Source organism: Ascaphus truei, chromosome 12 (genome assembly GCF_040206685.1).
Source record: "Ascaphus truei isolate aAscTru1 chromosome 12, aAscTru1.hap1, whole genome shotgun sequence".
Classification (NCBI taxonomy): Eukaryota; Metazoa; Chordata; class Amphibia; order Anura; family Ascaphidae; genus Ascaphus; species Ascaphus truei.
Genome location: NC_134494.1, coordinates 53,201,444 through 53,225,113, shown reverse-complemented (window position 1 = coordinate 53,225,113; position 23,670 = coordinate 53,201,444). Strand labels below are relative to the sequence as shown.

The 23,670-nt window shown below is 38.6% G+C and overlaps 1 protein-coding gene across 15 annotated transcripts in view; it reads right to left on the bottom strand.

Annotated features, from left to right (window-relative positions):
* The window catches only part of SOX6 (SRY-box transcription factor 6), a 561,724-nt gene that overhangs the window by 49,644 nt on the left and 488,410 nt on the right, over positions 1–23,670 (bottom strand). For 12 of the 15 annotated variants that reach the window (XM_075567743.1, XM_075567734.1, XM_075567733.1 and 9 more), the window contains one exon: positions 18,968–19,018. The exons of the other annotated variants lie outside the window; for them this stretch is intronic. In XM_075567743.1, the coding sequence (XP_075423858.1) occupies positions 18,968–19,018 (51 nt within the window). The remainder of the gene's footprint in view (positions 1–18,967; positions 19,019–23,670) is intronic. 15 annotated transcript variants of the gene reach the window in all.

Below are 23,670 nucleotides of genomic sequence, written 5' to 3'. Positions count from 1 at the left end.
AGCATCGTATGTGAAGAGATAATGGTTAAAAGCAGGGTTGCAGACCTGTCAGACATGTGAATGTGCTCACAAGTGATATTTTTATGTGCTGTGCTTTTTTTTTTTCTAAACAAAACAGTACATACAGTACCCTTAGTGAGACTGACATGTAGCAGACATGATATAGTGCCTGTGCTCTGCTTATATAGCCTGTTCTCTTTAGGTGTACAGTTTCAGTTCCATATTTTGGATGGGCGGAGTTGGAGATTTCTTACACTGTCAAAGCATCGCCTCAACGATTTTGGAGCATCCAAAAAAATAACAAATGACCGCATTTAAACTGGCATGCATCAATGTAATTTCAGAGTCTGTGGCCTCAATGACAATGACATAACAGAGAGTTGAAGCATGTGTGCAGAATCCATGGAGGTGTAGGGGCATTTACAAGGCAGAGAAACACTTTATGTAGATTTATTGAGGAGTTTTCTGTTACTTTTACAATTTATGAGTTAATAATATTATAAAACTAGGATAACATGAGACAACTTTATAACATTAATTAAAACTAAATGTTGTTGGTCAAAGCTGATTATCCCTGATTTGCTATACTTATTGTGGAGTTATATGGAACATACTGTAACAATTCATAAATAATTGTATTGGCATACACAATATTTAGACTGGTGGGAGAAAGCTTCATATGAATAAGCCTAAATAAATGTTTCACAGCCCTCTATCAGCATATGTTAATCAGGTACATTTCACCTTTATGCAAGTTCATTAGTTATTCCTAAAACCTAGCGTGGACGGTGGTACCCAAGAACAACAATTAGGGGGTAAAGAGGATGATAAAAAAAAATCAATATTCCCTCCATAAAGTGGGAAATCTGTGCAATAACTTCACGCAACAAATTTTATATATATATATATATATATATATATATATATAGCAAATGGAAATATTACAGATTGAAACATGTATGTGAATGGTTTCTCTGGCTTTGCTGATTCCCATGCTGTGCTTTAAAGCTGTGTTAACAGCGAGCATTAGCTTATACGGGCTCCATGTAACAATGGTTTTTCAGACAAAAGGTGGCACTGTGTGCTCATTTGCATGTCATTTCCCAGAATCCCTTACTGCAGTGGGAGCACTGTATGCTGGGTGATAATGGTGAAAGGCAGGGTTGCAAACCTGCCTAAGAATGTGCTCACAAGTAATCTTTTTATTTGCTATATGCAATACGGTGGAGGTTTCTTGTTGCCTTTTTCAACCACCATAACTTAAAACGTGATATAATATATATATATATATATATATATATATATATATATATATATATATATATACATATATATATATATATATATATACCCACTTCATCAGTTGCACGCACACATCGCTTCAGCTCTTACACTGAATCCTCTTCTAGAAAAAAGTTTACACCTGCAGGCGGTGTTTACGGACTTGTATGGAACATGTATACGTTTTGCCATTATAAATTGTGGTGATGTGGACATAATAAGCATATCAGAACAAAAATAATGAAAAAACAAATAAACAATGGTACAATGTCGATATGTTGTTGGGCCTATATTAACCCAGGGTTGCTATGCTTTAGAAAACAAGGTACGCGAAGCGAACCGCTGGATTACTAAAAATAATTTTTAATACAGTATATATAGCCCAAGATAGGAACCACACAGCACAAATATGCTACAAAAAGGTCTTAACATAAGACCACACCACAGTGAAAAATGGACACAAAATCAAAACACAAACAATGAAACAATTCCACAAGCATAGTTCACGGTGTATGCATATACTGTGTATGTTATACATATATTATGTAATTGTCATATGTGTTGATATGTCCATTGTATGTGTTTAGTGTGTATTATTAATAGCACTTTCACTTTATATTCTAGTATTAATTATTTATTTAAATTAGTATCTGTTTCTGAATAATTTTGATAGATATATTAAATTTCATCACTTTTTGTCACTATAGCACATCAAGTATGTGTATATATATTTCACCTATATGGTTTATTATCATATATAATTATTTAAATGTTTACATTATATTTATTATTTTCACATGTTAGGCATTTGATATGGGCTTATTATGTTCAGTTGTTTGTATGTTTTATGTGGTTTCTGTGATATTAGACTATCATATGTAGAGAGTATCGGGTTACAGCCATGTCTGCTCCATTTACGAGTTATTAGCTAGCAGCCGCGGCTGTTGGTTTGATGCAGCCCATTGGTTGCGTGTTTGGTTATTATGCACTGGAGCAACTTTTGATGTCGTGCGAAATGTGTAGAGGTCACGGGAGATTGTTCTGCGCATGCGCATGCCGGTTGGAGGGACGCTGCCTTTGGGTGAGAGTGGAGTTTTACATCTGCAGTGCGGTCCCGACATCCGGATCCTTTACGTGGTCCCCCGGCTGTCCTCTCCCTCCCCCTCCCCCCCACGGTTAGTGTAACTTCCCCTCGGCTTGCTGGTTTCACCTGGGTGTCTTGTAGCTTTTTATTCATATTAGCCTTCTTGCGCCACTGGTTATTCTGTGCACACATGATGTGTTCTCATATGTGAACCTCTGTTGGGGGTGTTCCACTCACATGGTCATTTCTATGCTTGTAGGATTGTTTCATTGTTTGTGTTTTGTATTTTGTGTCCATTTTTCACTGTGGTGTGGTCTTATGTTAAGACCTTTTTGTAGCATATTTGTGCTGTGTAGTCCCTATCTTGGGTTATATATATTGTATTAAAAATAATTTTTAGTAATCCTGCGGTGCGCTTCGCGTACCTTGTTTTCTTGTTTCTACTGGGAGACTCCTCCCTTCTTGGGGATATTCTCCCTTTATAGGGACCTTTTGAGGAGTGACCCCCCCATGTGTCAGCTCCAAGCGGATTACTGTACATCACTTCATTTGATTGACAGCTCGAGCGCAGACCCCCTTGGTTGCTTTGCTTTTTGCTATGCTTTAGCACTTCTTTACTCCCATACATTTGAATAGAAGTTAGGGGAAGCTAAAGCGAAGCACCGTTTAATGAATATGGGCCTTAGGCTGCATCCAGGATCAGCGCTTAGGCGCTTCTCAGTGAGCCCCTGCAGCCAGAATGAGAGCGGCTTTAGCAGGGGCTCGCGCACGCTTCTGCAAGCGTGCGGAAGCGTAGGTCTTATTCAAATGATAGATTTTCGCACTCACAGGAGCGCAGGGCCGGTCACAATGAGGGCGAACCTGCTCCTTGACGTCACAGGCCCTCCCCTCCCCCCCCCCACCCCCCCACGGACGGCGCGCGGACCAAGGCCAGGGAAAGCACCCGCTTTCCCTCAGCCTCCGCGCGGCTGCAGTCCTATGGACGCAGCCTTAGAGTGCAGACTGTAAAGACAAGCTCTGGCCCAAAGACTCTTACGGGTTTCACAGGAGGAAAGGTTACCTCTTGACTTCGCATTCATGACATTCCAAAAAAAAGTTCTCTTCAGCACAAAGAAAAAGTCCATTTAAAGCAGTTAACACTAATTCATGTATATAACACACTATAACATGGGCAACCTCATTTCCCCTTCCATTTTCCATTCAGTGCCGTGAAGTGAGCGTCTCCACTGTCTTGATTGTTGGTTCTCTAAGCGTTATGGAATGAAGATATACAGCAGTAATTCTGCATATTAAATAAAGTTATTTCAATGATCACGCCTCCTTCATGAAAGCTGATGAATGCCTAATTTCACAGGCCAAAAGACTCTGCTATCCATCATATCCGCATATTATCACCGTCAACGCCGGAGCTGCCCTGCCAATGACAGATAGACGGCTAACATAATTATCCCTTCTTTTCCAGAGTCACTGAGCCAGCCATTCGAGCCTTGGGGCATCATTTGTAACTTCGCATTAAATTAGCAACTTTCACTTGACTTATACAGCTGATAGTATCAATTCTCTTTCCAAGGCAGAAGGAAAACAAAACAAAAAAAACAGGTTGTAAACTGGGAAAGAGGAGAATGACTTCTCCATGCTTACAAAAGCAACAAATAAAGCCTGAACGTTGACTGGAAACAGATTTAGAACAATGTTACAAAGGGAATGAAATACAGAGTATACTAGAATGGATCATTTCCCTGTACTAAGATAAAAGCTGAATTGTTGATGGGCACCGTATATATTCCTAAAATTTTATATACTATGCTTTATACACTTATTGGCTATTCCATAATAATCGGTGTGCTAACACTAAAATTGCTCTTAAATTTATGTGTGTTATTTATATGTCCACACAACAATGCTTTTTGTTGTAACAAAAAATATTCTGTTTATTAATGTAACTTTACAGCCACTACATCCAGGATCCGAAGCTAAATTAATGGCATTTTTATTATTTTATAGTGTCATTAAATTTTTACTGATCACTCCATCAAACAAGAGCCATAAAGCCCCCTAATGTAAACCGGGACACTTAGATCAGGGGAGCAATGCATTCCGTGTAGTTTAAAGTAAACGGCTTGCAATAAACGATATTTATACCATTTCTAAACATGTGAGAATACTTGGGAGAAGTTTAGCAAAACTGTTTGCAGTTGTGCAGTGAATTGTGTATTTAGGAGCCAAGTGTTCCCATTTTTACTCTAAATAAATGTTTTTATGTGTTTACTTCTTTCCCCCCAACCTCTTAACTTACAAACCAATATTAGGAATAGCTGTTATTATAGTCTATTTCAATGAAACGCTTTACTGCAAAGAACCCGGCAACACAAAGCTCTCCAAGCAAGGGAGTTGTAGAGAGACGGAGATCAAGCCAAACAAAATAATAAATTAGAACGAGAGATGACGTTAAGCACTAACATTCCCCGCTTAAATGCTTTCATTAAAAGGACTAAGGAAAAGAAGGATCCAACGCTCTACGGTTTTCTATATAAAGCTAATTTATTGTGCCACACAACGTTTCGACCAATAGGTCTTTCTCAAGTGACTAGAAAGACCTATTGGTCGAAACGTTGTGTGGCACAATAAATTAGCTTCATATAGAAAACCGAAGAGCGTTGGATCCTCCTTTTCCTTCGTATTGCCCTGGAATACACCTGACAGGTACTCCTTGAACCAGCAGCACCGCTAAAATTGTATGTATATTATTTTCATTGTTGAGTGCAGCATATCCCAATAATTTAATTTTCATTAAAAGGACAGCGTTATGTTGGATTGAAACTATAGTTCATGGATAGCTCAGACTATAAGAAGCTGCTGTCTAATTAACACACATCGCAAAAAAAAGCCTGGCTCATGTCACTTTATCATAGCTCCTAATATACTTTTTATTAGATGGCACCATATTACTAACAAAATACATTCATTTTCATGCAAACATGACCCCTTAATATTGGAGTCTTGGCAATGTTGGTTTCAGGTGTGACCTCTGTCTTTCTGGTAAACTGTATGTTATTCATAGAATATCTCCAAACTTGTTATTTTTGCCGGACTAAAAGCAGCGGCGTTGATTATTTGGGGAATACTCCTTCTCAGAACCTGCCATGGAAAAATTTGGCCAAAGCAAATAAATCCAAATATGTGTGAAAAGGAGTCCCCGTAGGCTGAAAACTGAGGTCACGCAACATGTTTGCTTAATGTTACATGTTTGCTATGGTGCTCCAGCCATGCTAAAGTGAATGACTAAATTACTGAACTACTGATGATCAAATTATCAGAACTGCATCAAGGCTATTTTTTTCTTTGACTCTCTGTGACCAGCTAGTCCACCATACAATAATCATCTCTCTAACTACCCATGAAATGTCTTGTGAATTTACTGTATAACCTATGTCCATTTAATGTAACCATGTATTGTTATCATAACTCTATGTCCAGGACATACTTGAAAACGAGAGGTAACTCTTTACTCTCTGGTAAAACATTTAAAAAATAAATATAATGAATAAATAAAAAGGATCAATACCATGTGCAATAATTTTAAACAATGTACTGTATTTCATTAACAGCATCCCTTTTTCTCATTTTGGTTCAATGGTACTTTAGATTAAACTTTTTTTGTTTAGTGGCCATAGGGGTAGAACAGAGAAATATTCTACGATAACTAAAGCCTGATTGTTCACAGTTAAATACAATTTTTTTTTTTTGCCTGCCAGAAAAGTTATTTTTTTTGTCAAACCATATGCTTGGAGATGACTGATTGCATACATCTCTTGAAAATGAAATGTAATAATACACTGGGCAACTCTCCCTACTGGATTACCAAGGCTGATCAGACTATGCCCATGCCTCAAATTATTTCAACATGCTGCCTTTTTCCACATCTGAAAATATCCCAGTGCAGAAATGGAAAATGGCATAGTTGGATCATTGTTTAAGTTTTTCCCCTTTTTTGAGTTTTTGCAAACATATCTATTTGGTTAAAGTATGTACGGGTGGGCGGTGATCGTAGCATTTATTTCACTTTGTCAAACTTGAAGGCAGTTTTCCAGAAGCTGGTTTGAAGCTGGAAATTACAGCAAATCATTGCTCTGAACCCCTGATGGGACTTATGAGGGTTACAATCGTTTAAACAAGCTGTAAATCAGAGCGGGCCATTAGTGACAAAGGCAGAATGATGAGAGCGTTTTATGGCATGCTCACATGGGCTAGAAATAATAATTAATTGAATGCAATTCTCTTGGTGCATCAATTTACATTCCTTGAGATCACTGCGTGTGTTGATAAATAGTGGTCACTGTAAATGCTACAGTGTTATCTATGCTTTGCTAAAGCAATATACACACTTTCGTTTTTTATTTACAATTGTGCATACTGAATATGACTTATAGGATGCAGAAAAAGTTAGTTCTGAGTCCTGACTCAAATAGGATTTGCCAAAGAACAATTAAGATGTTCCTCAGAGCACTGCAGAGTCATCCGAGCTGCTAAGACCAGGTTAGACCAGGAGGCCCATAAGGGCCAATGTTTTGACCATAAAAATGGCAAGCACTGGGAAGCAGAGAATACAAAGAAGGGATCTATGGAGCAATATATCAATGAACACAATGACACAATGAATGTTTCTCAAATTAGGAAGTGTACTTAGACTGCGAGAATGGTAAATACATCTTGTCCATTTTGATAACAGCTATTTATGGAGTTTCCATGAATATGTCCGAGACAGGATATGTGTCAAGTGTCACAAACTGGAGCATTGCTCCAAACCCGGTGATATATTGGCGACAGTTTTTACGCTGCTTAATTAGTCGTCAATGTATCGAGGTACTCTGCTCCAACGTTGGCCCTGTGAATGTTTTGGTGTGCAGTTATATGAGAAGTTAAGGGAGGAGATAAGATGCGGAATATTCTAAGGAGATACATCAAAAGTTGCACCGAGAACTGTGGCGTCTTTCCTCACTCTTGCACGTAATGTAGGTATTCCCAACTCCAGTCCTCAAGACCCCCCAACAACTCAGGTTTTAAGAATATCCCAGCTACAGCACAATCCCAGCCCAGTGACTCAATCTGTGGCTCAGTTGAAGACTGCGCCACCTTTGCTGAAGCTGGGATATCCTTAAAACCTGACCTATTTAGTGGTTTTGAGGACTGGCGTTGAGAATCTGATGGCTTAATGTATACCCCGGGTTTAGGTGGTGTTAGGTTGTGCTCCAAATAGAATTGCTCCAAATGTAAGAAGCAAAATTAGAAAGATTCAGACATATGTTGCTGCTCGCAAATTGACCCAGATGCTCCGTGTTTGCTCTGTGCTTGGGGCAAATTGCACCAGTTTTAATACATATACCCTAAAATTCCCATTACTACGATTAGCAAATAGCAATCAATGATAATTAATTCCACAGTGTCCTGTTATTTGACTAATATCGCAGAATAGTTGGTGCACAGCTCCGTATTTCCTACTTGCACAAAATACAGGTCTCAGATTTGCCAGGAAATGGTTAAACATTTGTTGAAAACCAGAACAAGAGATGTGCAAAACGTTACCATTTTTGTCAAATATGTCATTAAGTAAAAAAATTGGTCACATGACTAGTATGACCAGCAAATTGACCCTCTGCGCAAAAAAAAACCTAAATCGGGGTGAACTTGGATTTTAAATTTTTTTTATACAGCAATCTTCGCCGTATTCACAAACTTCTGCACTTCTCTATTCAAAAGTGACATGTAAAGAAGAACTAAGGTTGATCACAATACAGTTCAAACTGACAAAGACGGTGTCACTCAGTGAAAGGCACGTCATATTTTGTTAAGAAATGTGTGTGTCCAATGATGTTAGAAATCACGGTTTGCAACACAGAAATCCACAACTACTCCTCTCTCTACAAATTAATACAGTACTTCATGTGTAACTTTGGCCTGATGTAATATTTTCTCATCATCTGTTTTTAATAGGGTTAACCAATATTGTAGGTTATATATAAGCATGCAAGCCCTCGGTAGCTCATGCTGTGAAGCATATCCAGCTGGGTAATATGACTGCTCTTATGTGGTTTACAGTTTTACATTCTACAGCATTATGCATATTGTCTCTTTTTGGCTATCTCACGGTTTCAGCTGTCCATGTGTGTGTTCTCATTTCAGCCAGACTAGTGTAATCTGGTAGCTATTATGTTCCATTAAAAAATAGCTACTTAATACAAATGTGTCATCAAGTAAATTAGTGCAAATTTCTGGTAGTCGTGTCGGTCAAGGACAAACTTGATAAACGTATAAATTGTGTTTACAGAACTGTTGAAACCCCACAGTTTTCTTCTACATGTGTCAAGTCACAGTCACCGCACACATGAAGAAAAGGTCTGAGAGGCATCCTAAATTCTGCACAATGAAAAGATTCCTAAATGTCCAATAAAAGGTGTTACATACATATCATAGGAACAATAATGGTGAACAGGATACATTTTTATAATGGGCAGCCCACTCTCTCTAAGGATTAATGACACAGTAGCATGTTTGAAAGATGCCAGAGATGGGTTTAGTGGATGAAAGTCCATATTAACTAAACAGTATTCTGCCATAAGACACCTTCTAGTGCTGGAAAAAACTTTACAGCCCATGTACTTCAATGGGTTATAAGGTGTTTTCTGTGCCGGAATATGCTTAATGAAGAATACTTAGTTAACATTGCCCTAAGTCCATTAATACCTTTAAAAAAACAGGCAAGTACTGTATTAGTATATATTAGTACTGTATTAGTATATATTATTACTGTATTAGTATATATTATTACTGTATTCGTATATTTTAGTACTGTATTAGTATATATTATTACTGTATTAGTATATATTATTACTGTATCAGTATATATTAGTACTTTATTAGTATATATTAGTACTGTATTAGTATATATTAGTACTGTATTAGTATATATTAGTACTGTATTAGTATATATTATTACTGTATTAGTATATATTAGTACTGTATTAGTATATATTAGTACTGTATTAGTATATATTAGTACTGTATTAGTATATATTATTACTGTATTCGTATATATTATTACTGTATTCGTATATATTATTACTGTATTCGTATATATGAATGAAACCCAATAAAATGTGCATGAATAATTACACAAGGTGTGCTGTGGACCCTCCAATATGCAAATAATATGAATAGTCCTTTGTAGTCCAAAATGTTTCCAATATGGGGAAAAAACAAAGCACTATCAGGAAAATGGCAGCTTCTTAAAAGGGCACAACGACCTCCCTCTCCACCTGCATAGAAAAATAGAAGAAAAAAGCGCCCAATCCTAGTGCATTACTGTGCAAAAATAAATTTGATTCCCAAAAAAGGCTCATAAAATGAACTCACAAACATAGAAGATAAAGGAGCATGTTGTGAGATAATACTCATGCTCCAAAGGATCAGGAAACGCCGCTTGTCTGCTACACTGCTACGTGACTCCCCTGCATCCGATATGGCCCTCGTTGTTCACCACCAGCAGGAACTCACGGTGTTAGGCTCTCCACGAACTCCTCTCCCCGGGAATACACCACCAGATGATTTTGGTTCCCACCGGGGACGATGGATGCGGCGGAACAGCGGATGACGTCACACGGTAAGTATGGATACCGAGCAGGTTTGGATACCGAGCAGGTTTGAGAACGACGCTTGAAGATCCACAGCATTATCTCACAACATGCTTTTTTATCTTCTATGTTTGTGAGTTCATTTTATGAGCCTTTTTTGGGAATTAAATTTATTTTTGCACAGTAATGCACTAGGATTGGGCGCTTTTTTCTTCAATTTTTATATATATATATATATATACATATATATATATATATATATATATATATATATATATATATATATATATATATATATTAGTACGGTATTCATATATATATATTAGTACTGTATGCATATACTGTATATTAGTACTGTATTAGTATGTTTAGTTATAAATTGTACAGGTAGGAATCTGTATAAAATAATTTTGCAGGTCTTTTCTATTGGACTTTTTCGAGTGCGGCGATCTTTTGCTGTTTCGTTTCTAATGGACTGTCTAGTATTAGCAGTTTCACAATTCACCTATATGGAGGTTAGGGTTAGGTAATGGAGGTAAGGTAACAGAAACTCACCTACCAACTACGAGGGACTAATTGGTCAATGAAAGCAACAAAAGATGTGAAATATTACATGTTTTTCTTCTTCTAATAAATCAGTCCTGTAGTATTAAGTGCGTACACTGTATTTTTACAAATTATTATTCATCTCTTAATGCCATTTTTAATGAGTTTTAAAGCATCATTTGATTTCTATAGCAGGGTTTAGCACACCTCCCAAGCAGTGCAAGAATTTGCAACACTTTCCTGTTTATGATAATTTGTTGCCAATATTCCCAGCAGTTTGAGCTCCAAACTGTAACAATAGATAATGTTACCATAGTAATGTAAGGATACATTGTAGCTGCTGAGTTACACGGACTGATGTTAGTCACAGAATCAGGATTTTTACACATTTATAACAGGAGCCCCAAACGATTGTCAACTTAGGTAAGAATGTGAGAATACAATGTCACTTGCTTTACACATACAAATAATAATAAAAACAATTTAAAAGGGGGAATGTAGTATTGCTGCTGTAACAGGTACAATATCACTACTAACAAATGAGAAGAATACTCTACAGCAGGGGTGCGCAAACTTTCCTTAATGTGCTCCCCTGTCTCCTCTGGCTCGCGCACCCCCTTCCCCCCCCCCCCCCCCGCACGGCTCCGGCGGCAAATGACGTCACGGGGTCATGTGACATTATGTTGCCATTTGACACCGGTTGCCATGGAGACGTGTCACTGGAACCATGGTAAGTAAGAAGTTTACAGAGGCCTCGCGTGATCCCCGCATTTATTTTAAATGCCTTCGGGGAAGCGTGGGCCTCTGTAAGGCCCCCCCCCTGAAAATATCACACCCCACACCTTGCACACCCCTGGTCTACAGCCACTAGAATTCCTCACTGTAACAACAGTATTGATGCATACAGTAAGTATAAATATTATCCTTTAATACTTGTTCAGTTATTTTACTTTAATCTTGAATTTCTTGACATTCTCTAAGTGGACAGTTTGTGGGCATTGTGTTTAGGAAAACAAACAAACCTTACTAAAGAATAGTCTGAGAATGTATCTGCGGGAAGGCATGCTATGCAATCCTCCACTTGCTGACATTAGATACAATGGAACGCCACGAGTTTGCAATTACTCATGTCTGAAAATGGGAACATGATCAGTTTTCGGTTGGTACACAATCAGTCTGTGGCAAACTTTAGGAGATGTCCAAAAGCTCAACTTGGCTGTGCTCAAGCGCTGACAAAAAAAAGTAGCAGAAATTGCTTACAGCGTGTTATGCCAAATGGCTTGAATGTCTTGCGTCAGGATTTCTAGTGCTCAAGCTATTAGGAACCTAAATTTGGAACAGTGTTGATTTTTTGTTTCATTATTTCCTTTCTTGTGTGCAGCTCTGATCTTGGAAAGTGAATGTCTGCACAGACTATATAAGACAACATTTAATATGAGCAGTATAAGAAATTAGAAGAGGCTCTGTTTGCGTTGCTACTTTTTTTCCTTGTGTAGGATTTGGCGAGCCAGCAGATTTTGATTAAATCATCACCATGACACTTCCCAGTCTTTAAGATTCATGTTGCTATTGTACTGAGCTGAGCTGTACCCGTTGTATTCCAGATGCATTGATCTGATTAATTGCAAGGAGCACTTAGCCTCATTTTTTAGTATGGTTCTTCCTCTAAGATAAATCAATATTTAATATCCCCTCCAACAGCCCTGCTAGACAATCCAAAACCTTTTTTCTTAATATCAGGCAAGTTGCCTTTAAAAATTCTCTATACAGATGACTTCTCATTTATAAAAAGCTGTATGAAATCCATCAGGTTTGCTACAATATGGGTCTTGCTAAATTGCTTTATCCAGCACGTCGTTTTTAAATCAAGCCTTTGTACATCTCAAGTGTAGATTTGTTGCCGGTTGTAATATATTTTAATAGACCATCATGAGAGTTTTAAATAGTTGAAATTATAATGCAATGTTTTCAAAACTTCAAAAAGGTCTCTCCTTCCAGTGTACATGGCAAGGGTTCTAACGCTGTGTACATTTCATCTATGAAGAACGCTCATGTTGGTTCATTGAAAGGTATTACAACCTGCAATGTCCACGTTTGAAGAAGCAACAGGTATGCTAGAACGCTGGACAACACATTGTGTTAAACCTGTATTGGTTTGTATAGTACAGTACTGTACTAACGAAGCATCTTCTCCTGAGCCGCAGTAAATCGATGTGTTTGCCTTGCTTTGGGGAAGATAAGTCTGCTACTTCTGCATTACAGGGCAGTGTTAAAAAAAAGCGGTTCAGGTCCGGAGGTAAATTCTTTGTGCAAATGCTCCTGCTGTTCCGGTTCTGCGGAACCCTGGGCTTCTGCAGGCGGCTACCAGGGGCATCCTGAGAAAAATGTGCAGGTATTTTACTCTTCAAACCACAAATCGGTTTATTTTTTGTGACATTTTTTATTTGATATATTTTGAAAGTTTACTAAATGTTCTAAATGAATCTATTTTATTCTATAGAGCCTTTATACTTTTATTTATTTTTGAATAGCCATACCACTGTAATATTATTTTCTATCTGCATAGAATAAATAAACTGGGGTTCTGCTGAGTCACAATCATTTTTTATTCTGTTCCACTAACTCGCAGCACGTATTTTTTTGTTTTGTTTTGTTTTTAAGAGGTTGAAAACCACTGTATTGAAGCATCACAAAACAAAGACCCATACCAGGTCTGCCAAGTCTTTATTTGTGATTTCAGGTTTTTAACACCTGCCTCCTTCTAACCCACAGTAAATTATGTGTGTAACACTTCTCCAGGATTTGATGTGGTCACAAGCAGAAACTGGTACAGTCACAATCAATCACACCCCGGTGTGCAAAGGGAATATATACAGTGTCTCCAAGCTCCTACCAAGCTAACAGTAAATGAGTACCAAAACTTCCATGGGGAACAAAAAACACCGCCTTGTGTAGGATGCTTTTTTGCCCTACATCAATCCTAAAACATGCCCCTAACATTTACTACTTCATACTTTATTAAATGATACCGCACACGTAATATAAATAGAGACATCTCAACCACAGTAGACCTATCTCGGTATATCCATATCCACCACTGTTAAAGGAGCAATCAAAGCCATTTATTATTTCCATATATATTTTTTTACATATGATTGAAGCAGGGGGTCTCCTGAGCTGAACCCTGAACTCCTGCATCGTGCGGGCCAATAGAAAGCCGAGCCTGATGACGTTGCGGCTTCCTATTGGCCCAAAGGGCGCGGGAGCTTTGAAACTCCACCATTATTGCACATGATCCCTGGTAGCAGATCAGTGCGGCTACCGGCTCCCCTATTAAGGTCTGTATCTCTGGAAGCAGGGGATCCCTCGAGCTGAACTTAAATTAATGGGGTTCAGCTCCTGAGACTTCCTGCTTCAATGCTGTTAAAAATAATAAACATTTGCCCCCAAAACTTGCATGCTGCAATTGCCTCTTTAAGTCAAAGTTCTTAGAAAAATGACCTTCATAAACAACGTAATCTCTCATCATAAAATAACAAAACTAGCCATGTAGAACTGGTTAGCACCGAGATTAAGCCGGTTCAAAATAACACCCAACAAAAATAAAATATTAAATGGGCACCATTTTCTAATTATAGTATCGCGCTTTACACTCCCACAAACATCCTATACAAAGACTTAACTTTCTCAGTTCATGAATTCATTTTAACGTTGAATCTTCCCTGCTGGTAGTGAGGCAAAGTTAAAATGAACATGTTATATATAGTAAATGAACAAAAAACTATGAACATTGGGAAAGAAAAACACCAAATTTCATTCCAGACTGTACGGTATGTTATTCATACAGCATATGCCATGAAAATTGTGAACAATGCTATTCATTAATGCAGTGGTGCGCAAACTGGGAGACATTTTTTGGGGGGGCGCTCAGATATCTGGCTTCCATGTCCACTCGTCTCCATGACAACGCGGCGTTAAATGACGCCGCAGGTGTGACATGTGAAAAACTAAGTATGCCTTATGATTCAATAGCTTGTAGAACCACCTTTAGCAGCAATAACTTGAAGTAATCGTTTTCTGAATGACTTTATCAGTCTCTCACATCGTTGTGCAGGAATTTTGGCCCACTCTTCTTTACAACGTTGCTTCAGTTTATTGAGGTTTGTCTGCATTTGTTTATGCACAGCTCTCTTAAGGTCCAGCCACAGCATTTCAATCGGGTTGAGGTCTGGACTTTGACTGGGCCATTGCAAAACCTTGATTCTTTTCTTCTTCAGCCATTCTGTTGTAGGTTTGCTGGTGTGCTTGGGATCATTGTCCTGTTGCATGACCCAATTTCAGTGAAGCTTTAGCTGTCGGACAGATGGCCTTACATTTGACTTTAGAATACTTTGGTATACAGAGGAGTTCATGGTCGACTCAATGACTGCAAGGTTCCCAGGTCCTGTGTTTGCAAAACAAGCCCAAATCATCACCCCTCCAGCACCGTGCTCGACAGTTGGTATGAGGTGTTTGTGCTGATATGCTGTGTTTGGTTTTCACCAAATGTGGCGCTGGGCATTATGGCCAAGCATCTCCACTTTGGTCTCGTCTGTCCAAAGGACATTGTTCCAGAATTCTTGTGGTTTGTTCAGATGCAATTTTGCAAACCTAAGCTGTGCTGCCATGTTAGAGAGATGAGGCTTTCTCCTGGCAACCCTTCCAAACAAACCATACTTGTTCAGTCTTTTTCTAATTGTACTGTCATGAACTTTAACATTTAACATGCTAACTGAGGCCTGTAGAGTCTGAGATGTAACTCTTGGTTTTTTTTTGCAATTTCTCTGAGCATTGCACAGTCTGACCTTGGGGTGAATTTGCTGGGACGTCCACTCCTGGGAAGATTGGCAACTGTCTTGAATGTTTTCCACTTTTGAATAATCTTTCTCACTGTAGAATGATGGACTTTAAATTGTTTGGAAATGGCCTTATAACCCTTCCCAGATTGATGGGCAGCAACCATTGCTTCTCTAAGATCATTGCTGATGTCTTTCCTCCTTGGCATTGTATTAAAACACACCTGAATGCTCCAGACCAGCAAACTGCTAAAACTTTGGCTTTTATAGAGGTGGTCACACTTGCTGATGATCAATTAATCAAGGGCATTTGATTAGCAGCACCTGTCTGCTACTTAGCATCTTAATTCCTATGGAAGCAGTAAGGGTGTACTTTGTTTTTCACACATAGCTTCTCCATTTTGGCTTTATTTTTGTTAAATAAATCATGACACGGTGTAATATATCATGTGTTGAAGTTTGTATTTACCTAATTTTAAGACCTGCTAAGGAACAGATGATTGTTATTATGTCCTGATAAGTAATACCATAGAATTCAAAGAGGGTGTACTTTCTTTTTCACACAACTGTGTATATATATATACACACACACACACACACACACACACACACACACACACACACATATATATATAGGGTGTACACAATAGAAAAGTGCACAGAGGAGGTGCAGCCAAAACGCCTGCAGTCTCCCAACAGCACCTACAGTAAGTACTCCTGAAAAAAATGTGTCTACGGTGCAAACTGATACAGTGAATAGTGTGAATATAAGTGATACAGTAATGGATGATACCAGCACTGAATTCAAATGCCACATTACACACCGTCAATCAGGAACATCTTAAATGAAACGTCCCTGGATATTCTCACTTAGACTGCACTTACAGTGGCGGCGAAAGCGACACGACATCACAAGAAATGCATTGCCGCCATTACGTGCGCTTATAGTAAGCGCAATGTGACAGCGCAACAGAGCAATGGCTTGGTCGCAATCGCTGGAAGTCATCTCAATTTGATGTTTCCAGCGACCGCAGCCTGACGTCGCCGGCACTATAAGCGTAGCCTTATACAAGAGACTACACCCTTCCCCAGTCCCCAATACCACTGTAAATTTGCAACCCAAAACTACATTTTAAGCACTTAATGTTAACACAAGCTGACACCCCTTGTTCATGCAGGTGTGTGGGTGAAGGACTAAACTCACTAGGGGGACTTTATGATCTTAAGGGACCTGTGATTCTACCGTTTTGGAATTACAGTATCATAAAAATAGCAAAACTAACATTTCAGACTCCTATACCACTAAGTGGATGTTCTCAAAAATCACTGCTGGTCTTAGGACCTTGGCAGAAAAATGCTTTATTCTGTCACACCTTAACATTTAAAAAATAAAATAAAAAGTAACTACAGAAGGTATGGTGTCGTACATATGCTTTAAATACATGTACACTAGCTTGCAATTTGTAGTGTGTGAATAGGAGTAGCTACCCGACTCACATACTATGGAAATAAGTCTTGGGTTCTGTTGCCATTTCCCCACACCAAAAAAGCCTTTGCAAAAGTCTTTTATCAATATCCACATCCATTCTTTTATTCCTTGGAATCGTATAATTGGCTGAAGGGTGGACACCTCTCTCAAGGCAATGATTTACTTACAGATTTAGCAGACATTATTACTCCCGGTAACGTCACGTGATGCGTTAATGCGTCATTACGCAAATGTGGCCACATGCGCCATTGAAAACAACGCGTGCATCCTCTCCCTGACGCCTGCAGTATCTACTGTGTTACTTATCGCATTCATCTGTATTAACAGGGGCGCTAGAGGAAGCACACAAGGTTGGTTTGGATGCCATTATGGTGTTTGTTTTCTGTTTGGACTGTACAATATTGTGATTTTTTTCCCTCCAAAGGTTTGTGATCGCTGTGTTCTGCTATAGCTCAGATCAACGTAACATTTTATATGACTCTCTTCATGTAATATGTTGTGCCCGTCTAATTTGGGACTTGATATTGGCTTACAGCTTTCTCAGACTGTAGCCAGCAGAGGGCAGCACCAGCTTCAACATTAGCAAGGGAAACAAAATCCAAGATCATTCAATGAAGTCCTGTTGCACATTCCAGAGAGGAGTACCTATGCATAATGTTTGATCTATTATAACCCTGTTTACCAGCAACAACAGAAGTGACTGCCAGTTGTCACAGATATGTATTGTGTAAGGTCCTGCACCATTGTGATTTATAGCACAACCCCCCTCCCCTCCTCCTCCCATATGAAATGTAATAAAACATGACTATGGGCTGTCAAATGTATCCCTGGAACCATAAATCACACCAGGAATTAGGACAAGCCAAAACACTTGATCATACATGTAAATTTACAAAGAAATACGATATTGATATTGTTTACTGCTAAGAAAATTGGACCATTGCATTAAAAAGCATGAAGGGGCTAATAGCAAGACTGATATAACCAGACCCCACAGCAGAGCCAAATATTTATGGCCACAAGCTACTGAGATCTGCTTAGCTTATAATTAGGGATTCCAGTTCAAGCACCCGTTGTTCCCTGCTGAGGACCACCTTCCATAGCACACACAAAGTTAAGAGACAAATGCAACAAGGTGATAAAGACCCCTCCCAAAAAAAGGTGCACCATTTAACACCAAATTCACACAAATATCCCATTTTGTTTCATTATTAAAATTGATTAAAAAAAATAAACATTGATTAAAAAAAAATATTAACACTGAACAACCAGAAACCGTTCTTATGTTTGGTCCTATTCTGTTCCGCCATGCCCTTTTCTTGTAAAAGTTTTTGTATATACGCCTGCCTTCCTTTTCCTTGTGGCTTTACTGCATTTCGGTAAAGATAACATCACTAATGGAAGAGGTTACACAGCAAATGAAAAGCCTATTTGGTTTTCTGTTGACTGACTTATGTGGTCAGTAGCACTATATAAAACCAGCTAGTATTGTTTCCAATTCATATTGCACTTTTTGTTGACAAACTTCTTGAAACAAAGGGACACAAGTACATTGTTGAGCATGAGGCTGGAATACTAATCGGGCCCATATTTTACTAAGCCGTGCATTGCTAGAAGACACCTTCCAGTGCTGGAAGACACTGTACGGGCCCAGTCCATTAACGTGAATGGGTTTCTTATGGCATACCACTGCGTAATAAATAATGTCACTGAAATCTTTATCATTCTAGTACTGTAATATAAATGTGGTAGTTTGCTCTTGACTAAATTTATTCAAGGAAGATAAAGTGCAGCTTTCCACTTGTCAGCACCTTCTGACTGTCTAAGTGTCCATGTGTCTCTAAAGTGATTAACTGTAAATCCGGAGTGGCTGAACATCAAGCAGTGTAGCCAAAATGTAGAGGCACACACAGAGAAATCCAGAACATGAATAGGATAAAGAGATGCACGGTTTTGATTTGTGGGCAGAACCATGTGTCATATTCATTCAGAAATATCCAACGCAGCCACAAGGCAGCTTGGTGAAAGTTTGGAAAATACATTATGGCCGTTATGGACATGCCAAAACAAAAGAAAATCTTTTACAATATGGTTAGTGACTCACTGTGTGTACACTTCTAATGCAAATCCTTCCTGTGATGGCATCTATCAGCATCTGAAATATAGCAAATAATGTAAGGGGGGCTTTAGTAAACAAATATAAAAATGTCAGATTCATATGTCAAAAAGGGACTTTAGATTAAACACCAGAAGGAATACTATCATTGTTTCATGCAATAGCTATATACTAATCTCCTGAATAAAGCAAGGTACATATAGAACAGATCTAGGTTATACAATACTGCCGTATCTTCTTAAAGTGAATCACGATGTCATATATTACAAAATAATTCAGCTGAAAGTTTATCATTTTTATTTCACTTCTATGTTGATTCAAATTGTAAGAATCATATAACGTCACTCTACTGTAGTTGTGCATTATCCCAAAAAATTCTGCCAGCTGATCCATCTAATGTAGCTCTATAGTGTTGATGGCTAAACCATCAGTTTCTGGTATATAAATATACTGTATATATATATTTTTTTCTACACTAATAAATGAATAAAACTCCTGTTAGAAGGGCAATCTGTTATTGCTAGTGTGTCAATATTTATATTTGTTCTTTTCTAGCAACTATAGTGCATGTGTGTGAGTATGTCACCTTCTGCTTACAAGAGCGTTGTAAAATCGGTTGACCAAGGACCACAGGTTGGGAAGTATTGTACTAAACAAATAAGTTACATTGCTGACTATGATGCTTTAATACTCCACATATATTGACTGTCTGAATCCAGTTATTCAGATCAACTTAACAGAGCAGACTCAGTAATAGCAAAATGACAAAGTTCTCTTTACAGTTTGGCCCGACTACCATCAATCAGGAGGAGTATCTAAACCAACATGAACACGGCTCTGTCCTTTGGTGTATAAAATGCTTTTGATGGCTGTACCCTAGAGCAGAGGTGGCAAACTCCGGTCCTCAAGGGCCACCAACAGGTCAGGTTTTAAAAATATCCCTGCTTCAGCACAGTTGGCTCCATATGTGTCTCAGTCGTTGACTGCACCGCTTGTGCTGAAGCAGGGATATCCTTAAAAACCTAACCTGTTGGTGGCCCTTGAGGACTGAAGTTGACTACCCCCTGTCCTAGAGAGAGAAAACATCCTGCAAAATTAGAAATACAAAACATTTGGAGCCCATACACACATAAACAAAATGTTTTCCCCATTTATTTTGTTTTGTTGCAATATACAGTACATGCTATAATAATATAATATATTTCACGGAAGAAATGTCCAGCTTTTTTAAAGTATTTTTGAAATATTTTACTGATCTATAATTGTCAGTAATTGTACCCCTGTGATAAAGTCAACAAAATACTTTTGCTATAAAACCTTGTAACAATCCTTAAAGAACTAAAAAAAGTGCTCTAATTTCTATTCGATTTAAAATAAATGCAAGATTTATGCATTTTTAAAGTATATGCCCAATTAACATGTATATCGAACTACTGTGATTTTTCTGGTTTCAGTAGCAGAATTAGCATACGGGGACTTTTTATAATACTCTATTTTGGCGTAATACAGGGACTCATAAAACCCACTTACAGTATGTAAAGTAATAGCTATTTTTGTGTCTGAAAAAGGTTAAAATAAGTTATACACATATATGCATGCTAAGGTTTTTCTAGGTAGTTACACTCCAGGATAACATGCCACTTGCTGTAGCTTTTCCTACCAATAAAGGGTTAAAATATTTCACGTTTTCTTAAAAATGATCCTTCTTTGCATTATATTATGAAACGGTGTATACATTTTTACTTTGGATCAGACTGAAAGTTGCACTGTAACAAATCACAAAGTAATCAGACTCATCGCTGAATAATATATATATATATATTTTTAAAGGAACCGCAGGAAAAGTACATTGTTTCGGTACGAAAGCAGGAACATTTCTTGTTACAAAAGCTATTGCAACATAACATCTCAATCACCTGCCTCAAAACAGTGTCAGTCACAGTTCAAGAATGCTATGCACTCCTTCATACAATAGAGCCTTCGGGATACAGAAGATGTGCTGAATCGGGTGATTATTCATAACACGCCCCGAGGAACAATTTGTGCATAACACACCTTTGGCTTATTGTTGAAAGGCACCACTGAATTCATGTTCAAACATATCCTGTCATGCAACAATGAATTTCTGAATCTATTGTATAAATAAAATAGACAGGCAGGCACTATAATGCCAAGTGTTTATCCTACACCTAGTTTCCTCTGGTATTAAAAGAGGGCAGTGTGACACCAATGGATGGCATGGTCGAGGATTCAAGGGGTAATCCAGTTTCTGCTCTAACGGCTGAAGACCTGGCTGGAATCATTCCAAGAGAAACATATTATAACAATAGTACACTTTGAGCCTTCACCCTCCCATATTAGAGATTTAACACTGTGCAATATGAAGCAGTAATTAGCTTGGCTAGCTACACACTTCCTGTCATCAGAAAATTGCCTGCTTTTAATTATTACGATGATTAAGACACCAGCAAAGTTACAAGAAAATAGCAATATTTTATGCAAGAAAATTGTATTTTAGATTTACTTTAAGGCAAAGGAAATCTAAAATAACATTTTCTTGCATAAAATATTGATATTTTCTTGTATCTTTGCTGATGTCTTAATCATCGTAATAATTAAACGTATATATAAATATATACATTTGCATGTCATTTCCCAGAATCCCTTGCTGCAGTGGAAGCACTGTGTGCTGGGCGATAATGGGGAGAGACAGGGTTGCAGACCTGTCTAAGACATGCAAACGAGCATACAGTAATATTTACAGTTGCTTTATAAATATATATATATACATTTTAAGTTATGGTGGGTGAAAAAGGTGACAAAAACCTCCACCGTTAGCATATACTGTAGCCAATAAATAATATCACTTGTGAGCACTTGTGCTTGGTGATAATGGTGAAAGGCAGGGTTGCAGACCTGTCTAAGACACGTGAATGTGCTCACAAGTGATATTCTTTATTGTCTATATATATATTATCCTTCTAACCTTCCCTCAAAGTGGTGGGAAGGTGGAAATGTGGGTTCGAGAAGTTACACTTGTGGTAGTAGGCTCAACCATACTATGAAAGCTTAAACAATATACTGTACCCGGCTAAAGTGAGAAAGCTACTTGCCAACATGCAAATAAGGCTGGCATGGAACGTAAGGCCTTAACCCCCAAATATGGAATGCACTGAAAAGCAATGGCCCTCACTCTCTTTGGAGGCTGGAATGTTCCTGGGCTTGACATGATTCAGGAAGATATGAAGGCAGTGGGTGCTAAGATCCCTGAGAGGTTAAACAAAAGCTGTCATTCAAACCTCAATCTGGCTACCCACAGCTGCGAGACACATCCAGTGAGGCAGCACTGCAAGAACTGGAAAAGGAACTGAAAACGATTAGATGGGATATTGTTGGCCTGAGTTTAAGTAAGAAAAAAATATGAAGAACTCATTGAGCTCAAAAGGTATTATATTACAGAGGTACCAAAAATGGAAGAATCAGTAGAATAGGTTTCCGTCATTGCCAAGAGATGGAGAAACAATATAGGGGAGTAGGAAAGTTAATCAGGAAGAGCAGCCAGAATTGTCATTAAGTTGACAAAGAGATACCGTAACGGCTTCACATAATCCCAGTGTATGCGCCAACATCAAGAAAGATACCGTAACGGTTTCACATAATCCCAGTGTATGCGCCAACATCAAGAGAGATACCGTAACGGCTTCACATAATCCCAGTGTATGCGCCAACATCAAGAGAGATACCGTAACGGCTTCACATAATCCCAGTGTATGCGCCAACATCAAGAGAGATACCGTAACGGCTTCACATAATCCCAGTGTATGCGCCAACATCAAGAGAGATACCGTAACGGCTTCACATAATCCCAGTGTATGCGCCAACATCAAGAGAGATACCGTAACGGCTTCACATAATCCCAGTGTATGCGCCAACATCAAGAGAGATACCGTAACAGCTTCACATAATCCCAGTGTATGCGCCAACATCAAGAGAGATACCGTAACGGCTTCACATAATCCAAGTGTATGCGCCAACATCAAGAGAGATACCGTAAAGGCTTCACATAATCCCAGTGTATGCGCCAACATCAAGAGAGATACCGTAACGGCTTCACATAATCCCAGTGTATGCGCCAACATCAAGAGAGATACCGTAACGGCTTCACATAATCCCAGTGTATGCGCCAACATCAAGAGAGATACCGTAAAGGCTTCACATAATCCCAGTGTATGCGCCAACATCAAGAGAGATACCGTAACGGCTTCACATAATCCCAGTGTATGCGCCAACATCAAGAGAGATACCGTAACGGCTTCACATAATCCAAGTGTATGCGCCAACATCAAGAAAGATACCGTAACGGCTTCACATAATCCCAGTGTATGCGCCAACATCAAGAGAGATACCGTAACGGCTTCACATAATCCCAGTGTATGCGCCAACATCAAGAGAGATACCGTAAAGGCTTCACATAATCCCAGTGTATGCGCCAACATCAAGAGAGATACCGTAACGGCTTCACATAATCCCAGTGTATGCGCCAACATCAAGAGAGATACCGTAACGGCTTCACATAATCCAAGTGTATGCGCCAACATCAAGAAAGATACCGTAACGGCTTCACATAATCCCAGTGTATGCGCCAACATCAAGAGAGATACCGTAACGGCTTCACATAATCCCAGTGTATG